Here is a 22,043-nt window from a genome sequence, read left to right on the forward strand (position 1 = left end):
TTGGTGTCTCTAAATGAAATTGTAGGTGGGTAGAAAAGAGTTTACTATCTCTTTGCAAATAAACATTTCTGTCTGAATTGCTGGTGTTCCAGGCTTAATGTGATGGAATTCCCAGAGCCTCAAAATGAAAATGGACATTTTGAAAACTCTGAAGAACAAGAACAGATGGAACATTTTTATGGCATCAAATGATTAGCATCCTCCCCATGACTCTAAGAAACAGAAAGAAGATCAAATGCAAAGGAAGCACACAGAAACTTTGGCACATTTGTTAATGAGTACCAAGTTACATATACAGTGTTCCCTCGATTTTTGCGGGGGATGCATTCCGAGACCGCCCACGAAAGTCGAATTTCCGTGAAGTAGAGATGCGGAAGTAAATACACTATTTTTGGCTATGAAAAGTATCCCAAGCCTTCCCATAACACTTTAAACCCCTAAATTACCATTTCCCATTCCCTTAGCAACCATTTAGATTATTACTCACCATGTTTATTTATTAAAGTTTATTTTAAAAAAATGTTTTTTAAAGGCAGGCAGAAGTTTGACAATGACATATGACGTCATCGGGCGGGAAAAACCGTGGTATAGGGGGGGAAACCGCAATGTATTTTTTAATTAATATTTTTGAAAAACCGTGGTATAGACGTTCCGCGAAGTTCGAACCCGGGAAAATTGAGGGAACACTGTATTCAATTTCCAAAATTCTGCAACATAAATCCCTTTTCCCTAAATCTGCCTAGTCAGAATCTGTCGTAATCTCACTTTTTGTAGTAATGAACTGACGGGCAGTATCATATCTCACAATTTTCTAAATCTGAGTTTAAAATGTTATACCTTAATGCTATATTGATATTATTTTAATATCATCTATATAAAAGTATGGAAGAAAATGCTGAAAGATCCAAAGAACAGTTTTATCCACCTGGCTAAGCCTTTATTTCTTTTTCAATTTCTTCCTTAGCTCCCCCATCATTGATTTCTACTTAATCTTTCTTAAAGTCTAAATCAATAGAGTTCCTGTCTCTGATTGTCACTTCAGTATAATCCACCCATTCTCTTCAGCTATGTAGATAAACAGTTCTGGTAAATAAATGCAAACTGTTCTATTAATTTAGAAGATTCAAATATATTAGAGGAATTGATGGTGTGCTACATGTTTCTAATAAAATAGATGCAAATTAACAATTGATCAATAAGCATTTAAGTTTCTTGTTTGACCAACCTTTTCACTAACTTGGGAACAAATGTTAGTTATTGCATGATTTTATTTATTTTGTTAAATATTCAGAAACAGCTTCCTCCAACTTAGTAGAATATTGTTATTGAATATTATTATACAGAAATTGAATAGAATTAATATTAGGCTTGACATTTCTAACACAGCTAAATGAATGTCAAATGTTTCAAAGTATATAAGAAAGAGACAAACATACAGAGAAACAGAGAGTAGATCATATCTCAAAATTATCTAAATCTAGGTATAGATTTCTAAACCTAGATTAAATTTTATATTTTAATGCTACGTTGATATTATTTTAATATAAAGAATATCAAAAGCAAACGAAAAGATACCGAAAGCCTTAAAAAGTTGGATTTGAACAGATTGTTAAGAGGTTTTATCTTCTGCAAAAGTAACAAATACTGAGGTGCAAAATAAATCAGGAATGCAAGTTCTTGATCTATTTTTGCAAAATGTTATGAAACATGAGCTAAGCCTAAGTATTCCCAGGGAAATGAGATAGTAGCAATAAATTTTCATGCTCCAGAACAGATGGCTGTGCCGCTTGAAGAAAGCAAAATGTATCAGGCTCTGTGAAACGAGAAAGAGAAGAAAACTCCTTGTCCGCATGTTCTTGCAAACTCCTCTACGTGTGTTATGATAGGCATTCTGTATGAACCGTATGACATCACGTTTAGTCTCCTTTCTGTCTCTCTCTCTCATCTCAATTGCTATAAATCAGCCTAGACTGTGAGTAATGCTGAAGGAGTTAAACGTTCAAAATTTGTGTCTGTCTCTTTTATTAGCTAGCTAGAGTAAACTGGAGACTATCATTCAATGTCAGGTTCAGCATCCAATGACCCAATACGTTAAATTGTGGCCACCACAAATCAAGGGCATAATGAAGTCTGAGAAAGTGGTCTATCCTGATTTATTAGGACATCTGTCTGACTATAGACAATCTAGTGTTGCCCTTGGACAGCATCAGTTATTCCCATGGTCTTCTACTTATCAGACTGGCCTTCACAAAAAAAAAAAAGGAAGAATGCCACAGAAACTTGCCAGTATCCCAAGGTTTTGCTTCAGTATTTGGAGAGAGAACTTTTGAAAAAAAAAGAATCAAGTGAGATAGGCAAATATTAACTGGCACATACATATTAACAGTAAAATTCTATTGTTTATACTATTTATGCTATCATTGGAACTGAAATTAAAGGCTGTTTAAATTTTGGGTGTTGGTTGAAATACAAAAGTAAACAATGATCTAGAACAGTGATGGCGAACCTTTTTTCCCTCGGGTGCCAAAAGTGTGTGCACACACACTATCGCACCTGTGCCCACACCCATAATTCAATGCCTGAGCAGGGCGAAAATTGCCTCCCCTGCCCCCCGAGGCCCTCTGGAGCCCATTTTCCAACATCTGGTTGGCCCAGTAGGCCTGTTTTTCACCCTCCCTAGGCTCCAGAGGCTTCCCTGGAGCCTGGGGAGGAAAAAATGCCCTCCCCCAACCCCTGGGGCTCCTCCAGAAGCTGAAAATTCCCTTCCAGAGCCTCCAAGCAAGCCAAAAATTAGCTGTCTGGTCCGCACATGTGTGCTGGAGCTGACCTAGGACAGAGAGGAGGCTGGAGTAGATTTAGTGCCAGAGGCAGGGTTTCAGCCAGGGCTTTCAGAACCTCCAGAGGCTGCCATGAGGACAGAAGAAGAAAAGGAGGAGCCTATTCTCAATGTGTCAAAAGGCAGGAGTGGCTCCTGAGGAGAAGGACTACTCAGGAGTAAAGCTTAGGGTTAATTGGCCACTCCTATAGCCTATTTAATTGAGGAAAAGGGCTGACCAATTTGCAGGAAACAAACTTCGTTCATTCCTGTTGTGTCTTTTGATTTCAAAACTCCTGTTTGGCTTATGTTTGGAAGATGTCCAGTTTCCTGCAAATTGCTCCTGGGCATTCTTCCATCAATAGCAAGATAATGTGCTGTTATTTGACAGATTCTTCATTGGACTTTTGATTCTTTTTGCTTGGACTATTGCTGGCTATTAAGAAGGTTAATTAACATCTGTTGCTCTGAAAAGACTGCTTTATTATTTCATTGACTTAGAACAACTGCTAAGACAAATAATTAGTAGTTTGTAAATATTAAAACAAGGTTTGTTCGGAAGGTGTTTGTCCTGTGTTCCATGGTCTGGCAGCTGGGTCAGAATACCACCTCTGTTGTAGTGCCTCAAAGAAAAAGTCCATACAGAGAGTGGTAAGGACAACTGAGAAGATTATAGGAAGCTCGCTTCGCATGATTCAGAATATTGCATAGAAGCATTATGTGTTTAGAGCTCAAACCATTGTCAGAGATCACACACACATCCACTTTACAGTCTCTTTCTGTTGTTTCCCTCTCGGAGGAGGTTTGAATGTATATATACATGATTCTGTAACAGTTTCGTTCCCTATGCAATCCATTTGCTAAACTTGCAAGATTCTTCCCCCCCTCCCCGCCGTGTACAAGTATCCATCCAAACTAGACTGTGTTGTTTCTCTGTGTCATATAATATACAGTATATGGGTATGCATAATTTTGAATTTATTTATGTATTTATTTTGTCATGTTTATGTAGTATATATTGGACGTAATGACTTTTTGAGAATTATATACAATGAAATTTCATTTTAATGTATGCCGATTTGTGTACATTTAAAGTGACAATAAAGTTATTCTAAGTCTTTAAGTCTTGATTTGGCAGGGGTCTAATAGGACACATTTCAAGATTACAGGGTCCATTGCAAATGAAAGTGATTACACTTGATAATCCGCTGATAGTGCATATCTTTATATCTTCAGGAGTAACCAGGATTTCTTCTTCATATTTTTTGAGATTACTTGCAACACTCAGAGGACTTGGTTAATAACAGCCATCTCTAGCTTAGAGATGAGTTCATCTTTTCTCAATTGCATAAGCAAAGGATTTCTTGGGTGAATGCTGGGCTCAAACTACCCAAATGCAATTTTTATTTATTTCTCATAAAACAGATTTAAAATAAGTAATGTTTGCTTTAATTTGAAAAGATGTGCATTGAAAAATAATATTTATCTGACTAGTATTATTTATCTCTCCCTACCCCTCTCTTCATTATCATTCATTAAATCATTTACTGCAAGACAAATATGTGTGCTTTCTTTATTTGTTTGCAGAATAAGTGCCTAAATGTTCCTCTACCCCTTTATTTATTGTAAGACAGACAGATATATTTTGTACAATTATGTATAAAACTGTATATTTTAATCATAGCAACTAATCTTTCGAGTCACAAGGTGCTGAATCAATGGAAGTAATAGTTAAGAAGTTCTGGATTAAGGGGCCTTGAAACTGAGATCAAGTCTCGCAAGCATACACCTCATAGTTAATGAGGTTCCATCTGTGAAGCATCACATGCAGTCAATGTGGCTAGTAACTTAACAAGGTCTATCAAGATTGCCTACAGCAGTGGTTCTCAATGTAGGGCCATACCCCATGGGGGGGGGGGATTTGATTTTTAATGGGGGCAATTGGAACCTTGTTTAAACCGAGTTAATAGCCTTTTGGGCTTCCTCAGCATGAGTAGGAGCTCACTTTTTTAATAGTAAGAATTATATGTCACGGGAATGGGGGGGAGGGGGACATCAAGATTTTAGAGTTGCTTAGGTGGGACATGGCCAAAAAAAGGTTGGGAATCACTGGTCTACAGCAAACAGAGGCTGAGTACAATAGCCGAAGACACTTCTTGGAATACTTACTTATTGGATTAAATAATTATCCAAGATTTTGTGAGATCTCTTTAGCTTTTTTTTTTTAACATTCCAGTTTTCAGCATCCAAACATATGCAGTACTCTGACTGTTAATCATCTTCCCTTGTTATCTGCTTTGGATTTACTACATCTCATTCTACAGTCTTTAGACTTGCTTTTATAATTTTGCTAAATCCTTTATATGGGTCATTGTTTTAACGCATATTGTTAAGAACCGGGAATGCATCACACTGAATGAAATACAACTTTGTTGTGTGTTCTTTTCCCCCACTGGAAGCATATGAAAGCATTTTACCTTTTTACCTTAAAGTTAAAGAATAGAGACTAGAAAATGTGCAAGAATAGAAAATATAAGATTAAAGCTGTCACATTTAGCTGGGAATAAGAAAACACTGTACTTAATTGGATTAATTCTGAGATCAGCAGAAGACTGTCCTATAGGGATTCAGTGCTATAATTATATAGCCAACAGTAAGCCTAAACAAATATAAAGAGTATTTTAAAGAAACACATTTAATATTGCACTCTAAGCCTGCATTTCTAAACATAGAAATATATTTCTATACATACAATTATAATATATTCTATACATATATATATATATATATGTAAAAGTGCATAGAAATATATTTCTATATTCTTGAGAAGGCCAACTGAGATCACAGGATTTCATTAATCCATAAAAATATACAGATTTACATTGGAAATATTACTTTGCTGATTTAACATTTATGTTTGTAAAGTTTTTGCCCTTAAAAGGACAAATAAAAAACATATATGGCCAGAAACAAATGTGGGATTTCTAGTCTTGATATAAACTGTTCATTTCCAATAACATTACTTCCAATAATATTATCTTCCAGAGAAGAATTCATCTGCACATTGCAGTTTTAGCTAAACCTATACATACACAAAGAGGAAACAATTTAATGCATACAATTCATGTGCCTCTAACATTTTAGTTGATTTTATACACAAATGTCTTAAAAGCTGCTAAAATAATAATAAAAAAAATTTCCTCATTTAATGAACACTTGCCAAACTGAATTTCAAAGGAATAAATCAGTATAATATTTTTGGATATGAGTGATTTTTTTTCTTAATAAAGTGCAGCAGATTTTTTAAAATCCTAACATATATAATAGAAACATGAATCTTATCAGTATAATGTACAAAATAGGAACCTCTCCGGTAATGTGTTTACATTATTTCTATAGTATTGTTTTAATGAGTAATACATTTAGTTTCATTAATTTATATTGAAAAGAAAATGTCATTCTTGCAACAAATATCTCTTGATGTTAGGTGTTCCTGAAAGTATATTCAATATTATGAACATATATAGGAAGGACTTCATTTGTTGACGACACCAAATTTGATATTAAAAAAAAAAGACAAGGGCCAATCCTTAATTGATGTTGAAACTGTCAGGTTTGTGTTATTCTTACTATTTATTAAATAGGAATAAGAACATGTTATTGATTTATATTCCAAATCTACTTACTTCCACAAGTTCCAGCGCTGTTCTTCCTGTTGAGTTAGCAAATAATCTATGTATTTATTTGAGTCCATGTATTCCTGCAGGAAAGAAAAAAAAACTATCAATGAATTTCTGAAAGGCAAGAAGTAGTAGTAGATAAAAGTTTTAATAATTTTAAAATTGCCATTTTCTCTTTCTGTAGGTACTCCTACAGTTAAAAGCAGCTTTAATAAAGGGGGAAAGTAGCATTTAAATTGGGAAAATGACATAGGAAATAAATTAAATGGTCCTCTAATTAGAGAGTTTCAATAACATTTGGAGTCAAATGTCGACTTTAAAATAAAAAATTAAAAGCTTAGGGAAGTCCTTCTGACCTATGCACAATATGATTTAATGGTAAAATTCACATAAATGCTCAGTTGTAGAAGGTAGAGAAACTTGTGTGTGTGTGGTCATAGGTCTTGATTTTGTAACAACTTGAATTCCTTTGTATTCTTTATGTTAAAAATGAGTGTAAAACAGATTGATGGCAATTAGGATGTTCTCTTATTCTATAATATAATGATATTTAAAATGTTTCAACAAGATGCTATTACCACCACTAAGAAAAAAATCTGGGTTATGTACAGTACTGTATATGTAATCAAGATGATAGTGCTTGCTCCTTGTTTTATTACCTAAAAACTCAAAATCCACCCCTCCCTTAGGAGAGCATATATTTTTGCATTCATTGATTGTCATGCTTTATTATTCATTGAGAAGATTTGCAGCTGTGGAATTCATGGTAGCTTTTAGCCAACCATTTATCCTCATAACTGAAGAGTTCAAGGAAATCCAAGTCCATCAATAATGCAACATTCCCACATATCTTTTTTTCATGAAGATAATACATTACAAGTTGACAACTGTACCTTTTCTTTTCCTAGTGTTTCTCAGGAGGTTTCCCTAGGTTAGAATAGACTCTGAATGGAGACTAGGTGTTTTAATGCTGATACACCACCATAAAGCGTTTTTCAGGAGAGGCGTTTTTTTAAATAGACAATTAAACTATACAATAGTAATTGATGGGAATTGTAAATGGAGCATGCTAAAGTTTCAGTGAGGTTTTGGTTTTAGATAACAACATGGGCTAATTGTTTCAGTCCATAAAAAGGATCTGGTTAGGAAGAACAGAAAAGTTTATAATTATGGCAGTTCACAATTGTGATATCCACACTACCTGTTTCGCTACCCTAATTAAATTAATAAAATGGGTTACTATATGGCAATAAATAACCATCCTATTAAAAACATTTATCATTAGTGTTGGTCTTAAAAACCTATCCAACATTTTAGAATACAGTTCTAAAATAGTTCTTGCCTTACATTTGTTCGTTTAGTCACCATTCGAAGTTACAATGGCACTGAAAAATGTGACAACCATTTTTCACACATGACCACTGCAGCATCTTGTGGTCATGTGATTTACGTTCAGATACTTGAAAACTGGCTTATATTTATGACAGTTGCAATGTCTTGGGGTCATGTGATCTCATTTTGCGACCTTCTGACAAGCAAAGTCAAATGGGGAAACCAGATTCACAACCAGATTTACTAACTTAGCAACTGCAATGATTCACATAACAAAGGTACACAAAAGTCGTAAAATGGGACAAAGTTCACTTAACAAATTTCTCACTTAACAACATAAATTTTGGGCTTAATTGCCTTAATTACAAGAGTCTTAAGACTCATCTATGCTGCCAGGTTTGGGGTGATTGGACTCTAGCCCCCTGGCTGATAAATGTTACGTTTGAAACATAGAAACATAGAAGTCTGACGGCAGAAAAAGACCTCCTGGTCCATCTAGTCTGCCCTTATACTATTTTCTGTATTTTATCTTAGGATGGATATATGTTTATCCCAGGCATGTTTAAATTCAGTTACTGTGGATTTATCTACCACGTCTGCTGGAAGTTTGTTCCAAGGATCTACTACTCTTTCAGTAAAATAATATTTTCTCATGTTGCTTTTGATCTTTCCCCCAACTAACTTCAGATTGTGTCCCCTTGTTCTTGTGTTCACTTTCCTTTTAAAAACACTTCCCTCCTGGACCTTATTTAACCCTTTAATATATTTAAATGTTTCGATCATGTCCGCCCTTTTCCTTCTGTCCTCCAGACTATTCAGATTGAGTTCATTAAGTCTTTCCTCATACGTTTTATGCTTAAGACCTTCCACCATTCTTGTAGCCCGTCTTTGGACCCGTTCAATTTTGTCAATATCTTTTTGTAGGTGAGGTCTCCAGAACTGAACACAGTATTCCAAATGTGGTCTCACCAGCATTCTATATAGCGGGATCATAATCTCCCTCTTCCTGCTTGTTATACCTCTAGCTATGCAGCCAAGCATCCTACTTGCTTTCCCCACCGCCTGACTGCACTGTTCACCCATTTTGAGACTGTCAGAAATCACTACCCCTAAATCCCTTTCTTTTGAAGTATTTGCTAACACAGAACTGCCAATACAATACTCAGATTGAGGATTCCTTTTCCCCAAGTGCATTATTTTACATTTGGAAACATTAAACTGCAGTTTCCATTGCTTTGACCATTTATCTAGTAAAGCTAAATCATTTACCATATTACAGACGCCTCCAGGAATATCAACCCTATTGCACACTTTAGAGTCATTGGCAAATAGGCAAACCTTCCCTACCAAACCTTCCCCTATGTCACTCACAAACATATTAAAAAGAATAGGACCCAGAACAGACCCTTGTGGCACACCGCTTGTAACCTGACTCTGCTCAGAATACTCGCCGTTAACAATAACTCTCTGATGTCTATGCTTCAGCCAGCTGCAAATCCATTGAACTATCCAGGGATTAAGTCCAATCTTCACTAATTTATCTATCAGCTCTTTATGTGGAACCGTATCAAAGGCTTTGCTGAAGTCCAGGTAGGCAATATCCACGGCACCACCTTAATCCAACACCTTTGTGACATAGTCAAAGAAATCAATGAGATTAGTCTGACATGATTTGCCTTCAGTAAAGCCATGCTGATTTGGGTCCAATAAGTTATTGTTTTTTAGGTGCTGATTTATCCTCTTTTTGAGTAGAGTCTCCATCATTTTAACTACCACTGATGTCAAGCTAACTGGCCTGTAGTTACCAGCTTCTTCTCTACTGCCCTTCTTGTGGATAGGCACAACACTGGCCATTCTCCAATCCTCAGGAACTTCTCCTGTTAACAAGGATTGGTTAAACAAATCAGTCAGGGGGGTAGCAATGACTGATCTGAGTTCTTTAAGAACTCTGGGGTGGATGCCATCTGGACCCATTGCCTTATTTATCTTTAATCGTTCAAGTTCTTCTAAGACATCGGCTTCTAAGATCACTGGAGCTGAATCCATACAGCTGGAAGCAATGCTATATCCCTCCATAGTATTATTTTGTAAGGTGTCTTTTGAGAAAACTGAACAGAAGTAGCTATTGAAATGGTCAGCGATCTCCTTATTCCCATTAATGCATGTATTATTCCCGGTACTAAGCTTCGTGATGCCGCAGTTTTTCTTCTTCTTATCACTAATATATCTGAAGAAGGTTTTATCCCCCTTCTTTACTGATTTGGCAATTTCTTCCTCTTTTGAGGCTTTAGCAGCATATATTATCTGTTTTGCCTCCTTCTGTCTCATTTTATACACCTCCCTATCAGCTATACTTCCAGACTCTTTATACCTCCTATAGGTAGCCTTTTTTTCATTGACTATAGCCCTTACATCATTGCTAAACCATAGCGGTTTCTTCTTCCTTTTACCTTTAGTTATTTGTCTTACATACAGTCCAGTGGCTTTTAAGATGGCCTTTTTTAATACAGTCCACTGGGTGCTCGCTCCTGCCATTTTATCCCTCCCCTTTAATTCATTATCTAAATATTCCCCCATTGCATTAAAATTTGTTTTTCTGAAATCCAATACTTTGGTTGCATTATAGGATTGCTCACAATGAGTTTTTACATCAAACCACAAACATAGATGGTCACTGCAACCTAAATTTTCTCCCACCTTGACCTCTGAAACCCAATTCCCATTCGTAAAAACTAAATCTAGAATATTCTCCCCTCTAGTTGGTGTCTTAACCAGCTGTGCCAGAGCTGCTCCTGTAAAGGCCTCTACTATATTCTTACTTTTGCATGTAAGGGAACTGGGGATATTCCAGTCAACATCAGGCATGTTGAAATCACCCATAACCACAATATCTCCCTTTAGTGCCATTTGGGTAATTTCATCCACCATCTTGTTGTCATATTCCTCAGATTGCCCTGGAGGCCTATAGATCACCCCAATTCTAATGACAGAACCTTCTTTATTTTGCATGCAAATCCAGAGAGTCTCCAGATCTTGACATGTATTTTGAATTAGTGTTGTTTTTAGACTTTCTTTAACATAAATGGCTACTCCACCTCCCCTTCTCTCTATTCTATCCTTCCTATACAGTGTATATCCTGGTATGGATATTTCCCATTCATTAGAATCCTTAAACCATGTCTCAGTTATGGCAACCAGATCCAAATTATCTCTAGATATTATGGCCATTAACTCACAGAGCTTGTTGCTCAAGCTTCGAGCATTCGTGCACATTACCCGAACAACATTATTTTCATTATTAGTTTGCCCCTTATCATCCACAGCTACATCTATTTCATTTGCAGCTCCCTTTTCATAAGCTTCCAAAAACTGATTTATCCTCATTGGTGGGGGACAGAAATCACCCACATCAGTTACATCTCTCTCCCCTTTACCTAGTTTAAATGCCTGTCCAAGAAAGTTCTGAATTCCTCACCGAGCACCTGGGTACCTCTGTATGATGGATGCAAACCATCCCTCTTAAACAACTCCCTATTAGACCACCTACTGACATCATGACTTACATAGCCAAAACCTTCAGCTTTACACCACTGCCTTAACCATACATTAAACTCTCTGATACACGTTGTTTTATCCTCTTGGCCACAAACTGGTAACACCTCTGAGAAAGTCACTGAATCAGTTATTTTACCCAGCTCCACACTTAGACATTGAAAATCTCTTTTTACTACATTAACATTTCTCTGGGACAAATCATTTGTGCCAAGATGCACCACCACATCAACGTTATTACCTTTACTCACAGCCTTGACAATGTTTGTAATCCGCCTCCTGTCCCTGCTGGCAGTGGCCCCTGGGAGACACCTCATCTCCTTCACCACATCCTTACTCTGTCCCAAATCAACACCTCTAACAGTCGAATCACCCACAAGAAAATGTGTCCTCTTTTTATTTCTACTAACTGCACTTGATGGTTTGGTGACACTATGTACCTCACTTAGAACAACTTCCCCTTTGAACATCCCCTCATTCTCTGCCTGAGGGACCTTGCTAATATCTCCAACATCCTTACTATTTAAATCCGCAAGAACATTATAGGAATTCGATACAGAGACCAGTGGGTATGATTAGATTTTTAAAATAATATTGGGGGTATAGACTAGTACATTTAATTTTTTACATTAATTTGATTTAGTCAATTATATTGTATTGTTCTACTTTTTTATGTGTTGTAAGCCGCCCCGAGTCCTCAGAGAGGGATGACATATAAATCCAAATAAATAAATAAATTGCGGGCTTAACTCGAGGCCAACCTGTAATGACTAGATATTCAAAAGCATTGTATAGCTGGTGCAGTTGAATGCTGTGAAGCAAATCCAGGTCCTCACTGTAGCACTGATGAGATCATGTTGAATTAATACGATAATTATTTATGAAAATAATGTGAAATAAATCTGTTGGAAAAGGTATCAGGTCCCTCTGATTGCAGACATTTACATATTGATATTTGATAACCATATCAGATAAGAAAGTTCTGGACATTGTTTTCATAACAGAAGTGGAGGGTATCAAGTTGGGGAAGACTATGCTGAGAATTAAGCTTGTGAACATCTTATGTCTCAATTTTTAGAATGCATGCTTCTATTTTATTGAATCACGGGCTCCAACTTGGTTTTGAAGCACCCATCCAAAGAAAGCATACAGGAATCCATCTATTATTGGAAACCATGAAGGATCCTTGATGCTTTCTAAGCTTGGTTGTTTTCTTGCAGACATTTCATTACCCAAATTAGGGAACATCATCAGTGCTAGATCCCTCATTTCAATTTGAGCTACAAATATCCTCCTTTATTGGAAATCATACGATAACTCCTACTTTGCTCTTTGTTAACCACCCCTTGCCAAATCATAAACAGTAAAATGTGTGCTTCGGTAAAAACAACAACAACACAAAACTTGGAATAAACACATTTCTAAGTATTTTAGGTATTTCTATGTACCTTTCAAAAAAAAAAATCTAAATCAGTGTTGTGGTGTATGGTCATTGTTATTGACCTGTCCTCCAGTACATTTGGAGTGCTGTGTATAGTTCTGGTCACCACACCTCAAGAAGGATATCATGGAACTGGAAAAGGTGCAAAAAAGGGCAACAAGAATGATCAAGGGAATGGAGCATCTCCCTTATGATACCAGGTTGCAACACCTTGGTCTCTTCAGCCTTGAAAGACGGCGTTTAAGGGGTGACTTGATCAAAGTGTATAAAATCATGCATGGGATAGAAAAGGTGGATAGAGAAAAAATCTTTTCTCTATCACACAACACTAGGACAAGGGGGCACTCCCTAAAGCTCATAGGTAAGAAAGTGAGGACAAATCAAGTGAAATATTTCTTCACCCAGAGGGTCATTGATTTATGGAATTCACTTCCAGAAGAGGTCGTGACAGCTGTCAGCCTTGATAGCTTCAAGGCAGGATTAGACAGATTCATGGATCCACGTGTATCAGTGGTTATTGAAACAGATGTCCATGTGCCGCCTCTATGTTGGTTGAGGCAGGCAGGATTCCCTTGAGTACCATTTGTTGGGGGTCAGGGGAAAGGGAGAGTATTGCCTTCTCTTTCTGCTCAAGATCCCCATGGACAATTGGTGGGCCACTATGTGACACAGAATGCTGGCCTCGATGGGCTTTGGCCTGATTCAGCATGGTTCTTCTTATGTTCTTATGTTCCTATTTATATGGATTTGAAAAAATGTTTTCCTATTGCAAAATACGCAAGTCATACAATTGTCAGCCTTGCAAGGTAGTCCATACAAGAAACAACAGAGTACTAGTTCTAACTTTATTGTAAGTTTGCATTAACAGATTCTTGCAAGTCTGGAAATCCAAATTCCCCCCCCCCCATCTTTACAGTCTAAAAAGTCAGAGAGGGTACCTTTTGAGTTATTTGCCATCAACCTCCCCCACTCCCCCCATTCCTCCTGCAGACTCAGCTGTTGCTCATCTGACTGTTGTCTAGTCTGAGGTGCTTCCTCTTGTCTGCTGAGATCATCCCCACACTCTGTTACAAAATGATCTGAAATCCTTCCAAACTTTACATTCTGCTTGAAAATATTAATATTTTATAAATTAATGATATGTATAAGGGGTACTCACAGGAGAAAGGCATCTTTTAGATGTTGCTGAGCTGTGAGCTACACAGAAGCTATACATGTAGCTGTGAGCTACATTATCTCAACATCATTGAGACATCTTGCTTGTTTGGAGGGAGGATAATAATAGACATTTTAATAAGAAAATTCAGTTTGAAACAAAGACTTCTTATACTGTTGTAACCTCTGTTCCTTTACTATTGTAAGGAAAAAGCTTTTATAAAATGGGCTTTACCTGTCACCCCAAATCCCTTCCTGAAATCTGTTTCCAAGAATGTCTCAAGATGAATGATCTGGGATGCAAACCAAACAGAAAATCCAAGCTAAGAAGCATGTTCATTTGCTGTAAGATCAACACTACAACCTAATCTTCATCCCCTCCTCCATTTTAATTTGTCTTACTATCCATAATTAAATAAATGTCATGGTCAGATGGTTTGCTATGAAAAATTAGCAAAAGCCCAAAACCAAGGAATTTTACAAGCCGCTCACATTATGCTCTGGAAACTGAATTCCTTTTAATTTTGAACATAATCTTTTAAAACAAACAGTTGCAGCTGCTTTAAACAACATTTTACACAGAGTGCTTAGCCGATCATAATATTTCAACATTAGCATGTCATATTAAATCTCAGCAGAAATGATTAGACCTGGTTTATAAACTTCCATGTTGAATCCCATTGTTTTGAAAGCTTGTTTTGTCTAGGCATGCTTCTCTCAAATGCACATGATTGCATTTCAATTTAGCATGAGACTACTTTAAAACTCAATCCAGCACTCTAAGTATTTTGGCCAAGAAATGCCTTATACTCATGGTCAGACAAGCAAGGCTGCAAAACAACAACAACAATGACAACAACAACAACAATGTAATGACAACCTTACTTGGGCATGGTTTAAGATGGGAATAATCAAAAGAAATTGAAATTTTAATACTCACTGCTCAAGAACAAGCACTACAAACTAATGCCATGAAAGCAAAGATACAAAACCCCACTGACAATCCAAACTGCCAACACTGCAACAACAAAGTTGAAACTGTTTCACACTTAATAAGTGAGTACAGCAAAATTATGCACACTGATTACAAAACTAAATATGACCGAGTTGCTGGTCATTATGTAAAAAATACAACATACCTGTATCCAAAAAGTCATGGGAGCACAAAGTGGAAAAAGTTACTGAAAATGAGACGGTGAAGATCTTGTGGGACTTTAGAATACAGACAGAACCTCATTTGGAACACAATACACCATATATCATGGTTGTTGAGGGTCAAGGGGTACAGTTTATTGATATCGCTTTATCAGGAGATGCCAGAGTCAAAGAAAAAGAACTGGAAAAAATTACAAAATATTGTGACCTGACCATTGAAACTAAATGGCTATGGTGAAACACAACAGTGATACCCACTGTCATTGGAGCACTTGGTACCATGTCTAAGAATTTCACGAAACACGTCAATAAATTGCATCTTCCTGCAATAACAACAGCAAAACTGCAATCAACCACTAGCACCAATCAATGGTATTTGTGACATTTTAAAAAATGTTCAATTGACTGAGTTTCATCTTTAATGAATAAAAGAGATAATAACCTTACAACTTTTATTATCCCTGTTTTTATAACGAACCTTTATACAAGTGTGGTTCACTTAAAACTATATTGTTTCTGTGGATCTTGGATTTTTCTACATAATGCTTCAGCCAAATCCTATTTGTTTGGTTTTGCTGACATCCCAAGGTACATTAGAACTTAGAAGAGAAAGCATCGGCTTCCAAATGAAGCCTAATATCACAAAACAATTCTATGGATTTCAAATGAAAACAAGAACTGAAGGATTGGAAAACATTGTGACTTTTCCTTCCCAAAAGTGGGATATTATAATTGTGATGGAATGTAGTGATGAGGTGGATTCCCAGGAGGGAGGTGATGATGCATTCCAGAATAATAAGAAGCATCTCAGTCCAGATATTACTACGCATTCAGAAAATATTCAGACCTCCTTCACTTTTATCAATTTTGTTATGCTGCAGCCTGAGTCTATAGTTTTTGAAATTCATTTTATCATTAATTTGCATTCAATAATGGCAAAGTGAAAACAGAATTTTAGAAATGTCTGTAAAGTTATTCAAAATGAAAAAAACCCTGAAATATCATATTGGCATAAGTATTCAGACCCTTCAAATTTAGCTCAAGTACCTTCTATTTCTCTTGATTGTTGCTGACATGTTTCCACACCTTGGTTGGAGCCAACATGTGGTAAATTAAATTGATTGGATTTGGATGATTTGGAAAGACACACACCTCTATAAAAGGCCCCATGGCTGACAATGCATACTGTAGCAGAGCAAAGGTCATGAGGTCATAGGAAATGCTTGAAGAGCTCAGAAATAGGAATATTGCAAAGCACAGATCTGGGGAAGGCTACAATAAAGGTTCTGCTGCACTGATGGTTCCTAAGAGCACAATGGTGTCCATAGTTCTCAAATGGAAAAGCTTTGGCACACCCAGGAATCTTTCAAGAGCTGGTCACCCAGGAGGAGAAGGGCCTTAGAGCCTGTGTGGTCACCCAGGAGGAGAAGGGCCTTAGAGCCTGTGTGGGAATGGGACAGAGTTCCAGGACAACTATTACTGCAGCCGTCTACTGATCTGGGCTTTATGGCAAACTTGCTAGACCAGGAGTATCAAACTTGCGTCGTCACATTGTCGCCATGTAAGACATAATGATTCCCCCCCCCTTTCAATAAAATGAGTGAGCAGGGACAGCACGTGACACATCTGGCCTGCAGGCTGTAAGTTTGACAACCCTGGGCTAGATAGAAGCCTCTTTTCAGTGAAAAACACATGAAAGCCTGCTTAGAGTTTGCAAAAAAAGTACCAAAAGGACTCTCAGACTGTGAGGAACGAGATTCTCTGGTCTGGTGAAACCAAGATTGAATTGTTTGGCCTCAATTCTAAATGTTATGTCTGGAGGAAACCAGGCACTGTTCATCACCTGCCCAATATCATCCCAAGTGAAGCATAGTATGGCAGCATCATGCTATGGGGGTATTTTTTAGCACCAGGGATTGGGAGACTGGTCAGGGTTGAGGGAAAGCTTAATGGAGTAAGTACAGGGATATCCTCAATAAAAACCTGTTCCACGGAGCTCAGGACCTCAGACTGTGCCAAATGGTTTATTTTCCAATATGACAATTATTCTAAGCATCCAACCAAGACAACATAGGTGTGGCTTAGGGACAACTCTGACATTGGACTGAGTGTAGATTAATAAGAAAAAAGCTGTAGAATTAGGCTGCAGCATAACAAAATTGATAAAAGTGAAGGGGATCTAAATACTTTCTGAATGTACTGTATGTATGAAAGAAAGAAAGAGTGTGAAGATAGCCCCTCTCTAAATGTTCACAGTGTCTTCAGTCTGGCAAGATTCTGTCTATGGGTGCGAAAACATAAATAACTCCTCTTGGGAGAATCACTATTTGTCTTTCTTGATTTTGGCCTAACAATTGGCCTAAAAGGCAGTTGCCACAGAAAGAAAGGAAATTGAGTAAGGGAAGAAAGGTAAGTAAGTTCAATGTAATCTGTATTTAATCTATTGCCACTGCTGGACAATTGTTTACAAGGTCATAAGTTCTACAAAATGGTAGTGTTCATTGCACTAAATAAATATGATAGTTTTAAGTTTCTGACCATTTGATATATTCAAGTGACTTATGAATATGATAGGTCAAAGAAGTTATGAAATATTAACAAGCATGAAAAATGTTTGTGTGCTGTGCTAGAGAAACCTAGAAAAGCCTCCCTTCTCTTTTAATGCAATTTGTATGAGTTTCTGAAGGTACTATTGAGTCTTTAAATTTTCTACAGATATGTGCAAAGACTTTAAAAAACTAATTATGATTTTACTTTTGCTGCAGTCTTACAGCAAATGGATCATTTTTGCCTGATATACAGTAGACCAGTGGTTCTCAACCTTTCTAATGCTGCAACCCCTTAATACAGTTCCTCATATTGTAATGAATCCCAACCATAACTCTAGCGCCAATTCTCCCAACAGAGCTTTAAGCTGATTGGCAGGAAGGTCAGAGGGACACTCCCACTGTAAACACCTGATTGGTCAGATTGTAAAAATATGTTCCAAGGTGCCAGAAAAGAAGCTTTAGTTCCTAACACCATGGAAAATTTGTCTTTTTCCATGGTCTTAGGTAACCCCTGTGAAATGGTCGTTCGACCCCCAAAAGGGTCCCAACCCCCAGGTTGAGAACCACTGCAGTAGATAGATCCTAACATCTTAACGTTAATCTTTAGTGTCCTAAGGTGCCTTGTTACTTTGTTTCTTTTTATTGTATTTTCCAAGCTCGTTTTAGCCTAAAATCAGTGCTAAGAAAAATGATATAAAAGCTCAGCAGTAACTCTATTCCTGTGTATGAAACTCTCTCACTTCCTCAAGAAATGAACAAATCTGGTATTATTTTGTTTTCTTTCTCATTTAACTGATTTGTGACATGTCCCCCCCCCCCCCCCAGTACACAGATTCAGCACACAGCTTTTAATAACATGCTCTGCTTGGCTGTATTTTTCCCAATAATTGCATTTTACAAGCATTTGCAACCAATAGAAGATTTTGTGTGTATGTGTGTGTGTGTGTGTGTGTGTGTGTGTGTGCGTTCACCTAATATGCACATTTGGAATGCATTTTTTTAAAGCATGAATTGCTTTGCATGAAAAAATTCAGGCTATCAGCATATGATTCAGCTTCAGTACATATATTGGGGAAATGAATCACAATCCATTTGAATTATCCAACTCCACCCTGGCTCATTCTTGCCTTTTATGTATATGCCATCTGAGGTAAGATTTCTATGCCCATTTTACACCAGCAAGGTTTCCAGGAGGGAAGGAGAAAAGACAAATCAACATATGTGGTTATTCAAATAATCCTTTTCAAGCTGTCTCTGAGGGGAAATGTCCTTATCCAGTAAAATATAGCAGCCATTTTACTGTTTGTCTTTTCCTATGCTCCAATGGATTCCATCTCATGATCCATATTCTCTTAAGACCTTCACTATTATGTACAGAGAACTATTGTAAAGTGGAGTAGTTGTTGAGGTATTGATCTAGGAATGGGTGACAAGTTCTAGTCCATCTTCAGCTATGAAAGCTCACTGAATGAGTTTGGGATAAGTCATTTTTCTCTACACAACCTACCTCACCAGCTTCTTGTGGTGGGAAAAATTAGGAAGCACACATTTTGCTTGCATTTTTCAAAGCTATAAAAATTACCCTATTCTGAAGGGTTTGGGGACAAGATGGCATACCTGGATCTTATTCGTAACATGTGTTATTTGGGTTTATATTTATTCCGTAAACTGCCTCAAGCTGTGATAGATATCAAGATTAGTGTAAATATATTAGTGTAAGTACATACACATACAACTCATTTAAAAAAAGGTTTGGGAGAGGGGTCCTTGATGCTCTTCTGAGCTTGGTTGTCTTCTTTCAGCTGTTTCATTAGCCAAACTAGGAAACTTCATCAGGGCTTGTAAGGATGGCCAAAAAGTCTTTTTTTAAATAAATAAATTTATTTATTTATTTATTTATTTATTCAACTTCTATGTTGCCCAATTCTGAAGGACTCCCGAAGGACTCAAATAAATTATTATTATAATTATTAATAATTAATTATAAATAATTAATAATTTTAAGCACCACACATCCTGGACACAAACTGCTTCAACTCCTACCTTCAAAACGATGATATAGAGCCCTGCATGCGAGAACAACTAGACACAATCCCCTCAACACTGTCAAACTATTTACTAAATCTGCACTACTATTAATCTTCTCATTGTTCCCATCACCCATTTCCTCCCACGAATGACTGTATGACTGAAACTTTGTTGCTTGTATCCTTACAATTTATATTGACTGGTTCCTAATATCATTTGATTGCTGATTTGTACCTGAACTATCATTAAGTGTTGTACCTTATAATTCTGGATGAACTTATATTTTCTTTTATGTACACTGAGAGCATATGCACCAAGACAAATTCCTTGTGTGTCCAATCACACTTGGCCAATACTATTTTATTCTGTTCTCTTCTGTTCTTTTTCCCCATGCTGGGATTGCCAAGTAATGTTGATTCCTGTAACAAGTATCTCAGGTATGATTTCACTTGGGATACTCAAACATCACTGCCCAAGTCCTATTTTTAGCTACCCACTTTTCTATTCATCATAATTTTCACCAAGCAGATGTGACCACTTGTCAACCAGAAAAGTCTATCTGAAGGAGTTTATCTGAAGCTTGTAATCGCTAGTCCATACAAAACTCATTAAACCTTTGTGCAGAGAGGCAACATATGTTTGGCTTATTTGTTTTAAAATTAAGGACACCGAGTCACGTGCATTTCAAAACAGAGAGCTAGATGAATTCTAGATGGAATGTTCCCTAGTAAACAGCATCCACTGAGGAAGCAAACTCATCAAAATTCTTCAGTCCACGGACTCCTGTTTGGTGGCTATGACTGTATTTAGAAAAACATTGCCGACTTAGAAAATCATTCCCCAGAGCTATATACAGTAGCTCCCGTATGTTGTGACCTGTCATGAAAATGCAGACATAAATGATTAGTGATGAGAGGCCAACAGCAGTGCAGAAGCTGAGGCTGCCTGGTCTGTAGACATGCGAACACATTCTTCGGTCTTTTAGTAAGACAGCTGAAAGGCAGCTTACTCTCATTGTTTCCTGCAGTCCTTTGTCTTTCTTTCCCATGTCTGGCAGGGCACCCAGTTCTAGCCGCAAATATATATATATATATATTGCTGCAAGAATAGGGCTTGTTAAGGCAAGCTGGAAAGCAGCATCTGCTCTGCAGTAGCCGGCAGTGCTGATTTCATCACTGCTTCTACCTTGTTTAAAGGACAATGCTCTGCAATGAATATTAGATTTGGCCTGTTCATATGACCCGGGGTGGGTTCTAACTTCCACACTGGTGGTTTGTTTCCTCCTGTGCTGTCTCACCATGTCATGCAAAGTGTAAAAAATCTCCAAAGAATCCCCCCCCCCAATTTCCCAAAAAATGACAGCGCCGGACTTACCCGGCAGGCAGGCTTTGCTGGAGGGACCGGGAGACACGGTCCCTCATGGCGGCCGCCATCTTGGATCCCGGGCGAAGTCTCGCGATGCGAGACTTCGCTCGGGAGACTGGGGCCTGATTGGCCAGGCCCCTGATTGGTCCGGGCGGGGCCTGCTTGCCCTATATAAGGGCGAGCAGGCCCGGGGCTCTTCCTTTTCGCCCGGACCAAGCTTCAGAGCAGACGTTCGTTCGTCTGCTCCGGCGGCCATTTTGGGTGGCGACCTCGTGCGAGGCGCCATTTTGTGGCCTTTTGGCAAGCGAAGAGCCTTTTAGTGAAAGCGGAGCCAGCATCGGCTGGACTCCGCTCCGGTTTGGAGCCTCATTGCCCTTGTGGGTGGTGGGTGGTGCTGCTTTCTGGGAGGCCCCGCGGGCTTGCTGTGTTTCCCGGGGGGTTTGAGGCCTGGGATAAAGGCCTAGTGTCGGGCCTTGTGGCCCGAGGGGAGGTGGGATTAGCCTCCTGTAGGGGTTTTTCTGCGGAGGCCTGCGGCTCCAGGCAGGCCTTTGCCAACGCAGGGGCTTTTCTCTGCTTTACCCCATTTTGTTAAAAAATAGACTTGGTTTTTCTGTAATGGCCCCTAAGAAGCGGCCAGCTAAGACCCTCCCGGCCCAACCTGTGGTGCGGCCTAGGAGGGCTGCCAGGCCGTCTGCCCGGGCTCGGGCGGCGGCAGAGGGGCCCCCGGGGGGGATCCCAGTGGGGGGGGTGGTTGGGTTTACACCCACAGTCCCTCAACCCGTGGTGTCCCCTTCTCTCTCCTGGGCCAGGGTACTGGAGCGGCTCGACGAGCTGGAGAGGTGGCGGTCGGGGGCAGGCCCGGAGGGGCTTTCCTCGGCTGCCACCGCAGCATGGGGCGCAGACCCCGAAGAGGAGTCGGCCCCAGCAGGGCAAGTGGCCCAAGAAGCACAGATGGCGGGCACCGGACAGGC

The 22,043-nt window shown here is 38.4% G+C and overlaps 1 protein-coding gene across 1 annotated transcript in view; it reads right to left on the minus strand.

The window, feature by feature from the left end:
* NCKAP5 (NCK associated protein 5) overlaps positions 1-22,043 on the minus strand; it is an 845,077-nt gene that overhangs the window by 559,532 nt on the left and 263,502 nt on the right. The window contains exon 3 of the mRNA XM_070731175.1: positions 6,502-6,575. Within this exon, the coding sequence (XP_070587276.1) occupies positions 6,502-6,575 (74 nt within the window). The remainder of the gene's footprint in view (positions 1-6,501; positions 6,576-22,043) is intronic.

Source organism: Erythrolamprus reginae, chromosome 1, assembly GCF_031021105.1.
Source record: "Erythrolamprus reginae isolate rEryReg1 chromosome 1, rEryReg1.hap1, whole genome shotgun sequence".
Classification (NCBI taxonomy): Eukaryota; Metazoa; Chordata; class Lepidosauria; order Squamata; family Dipsadidae; genus Erythrolamprus; species Erythrolamprus reginae.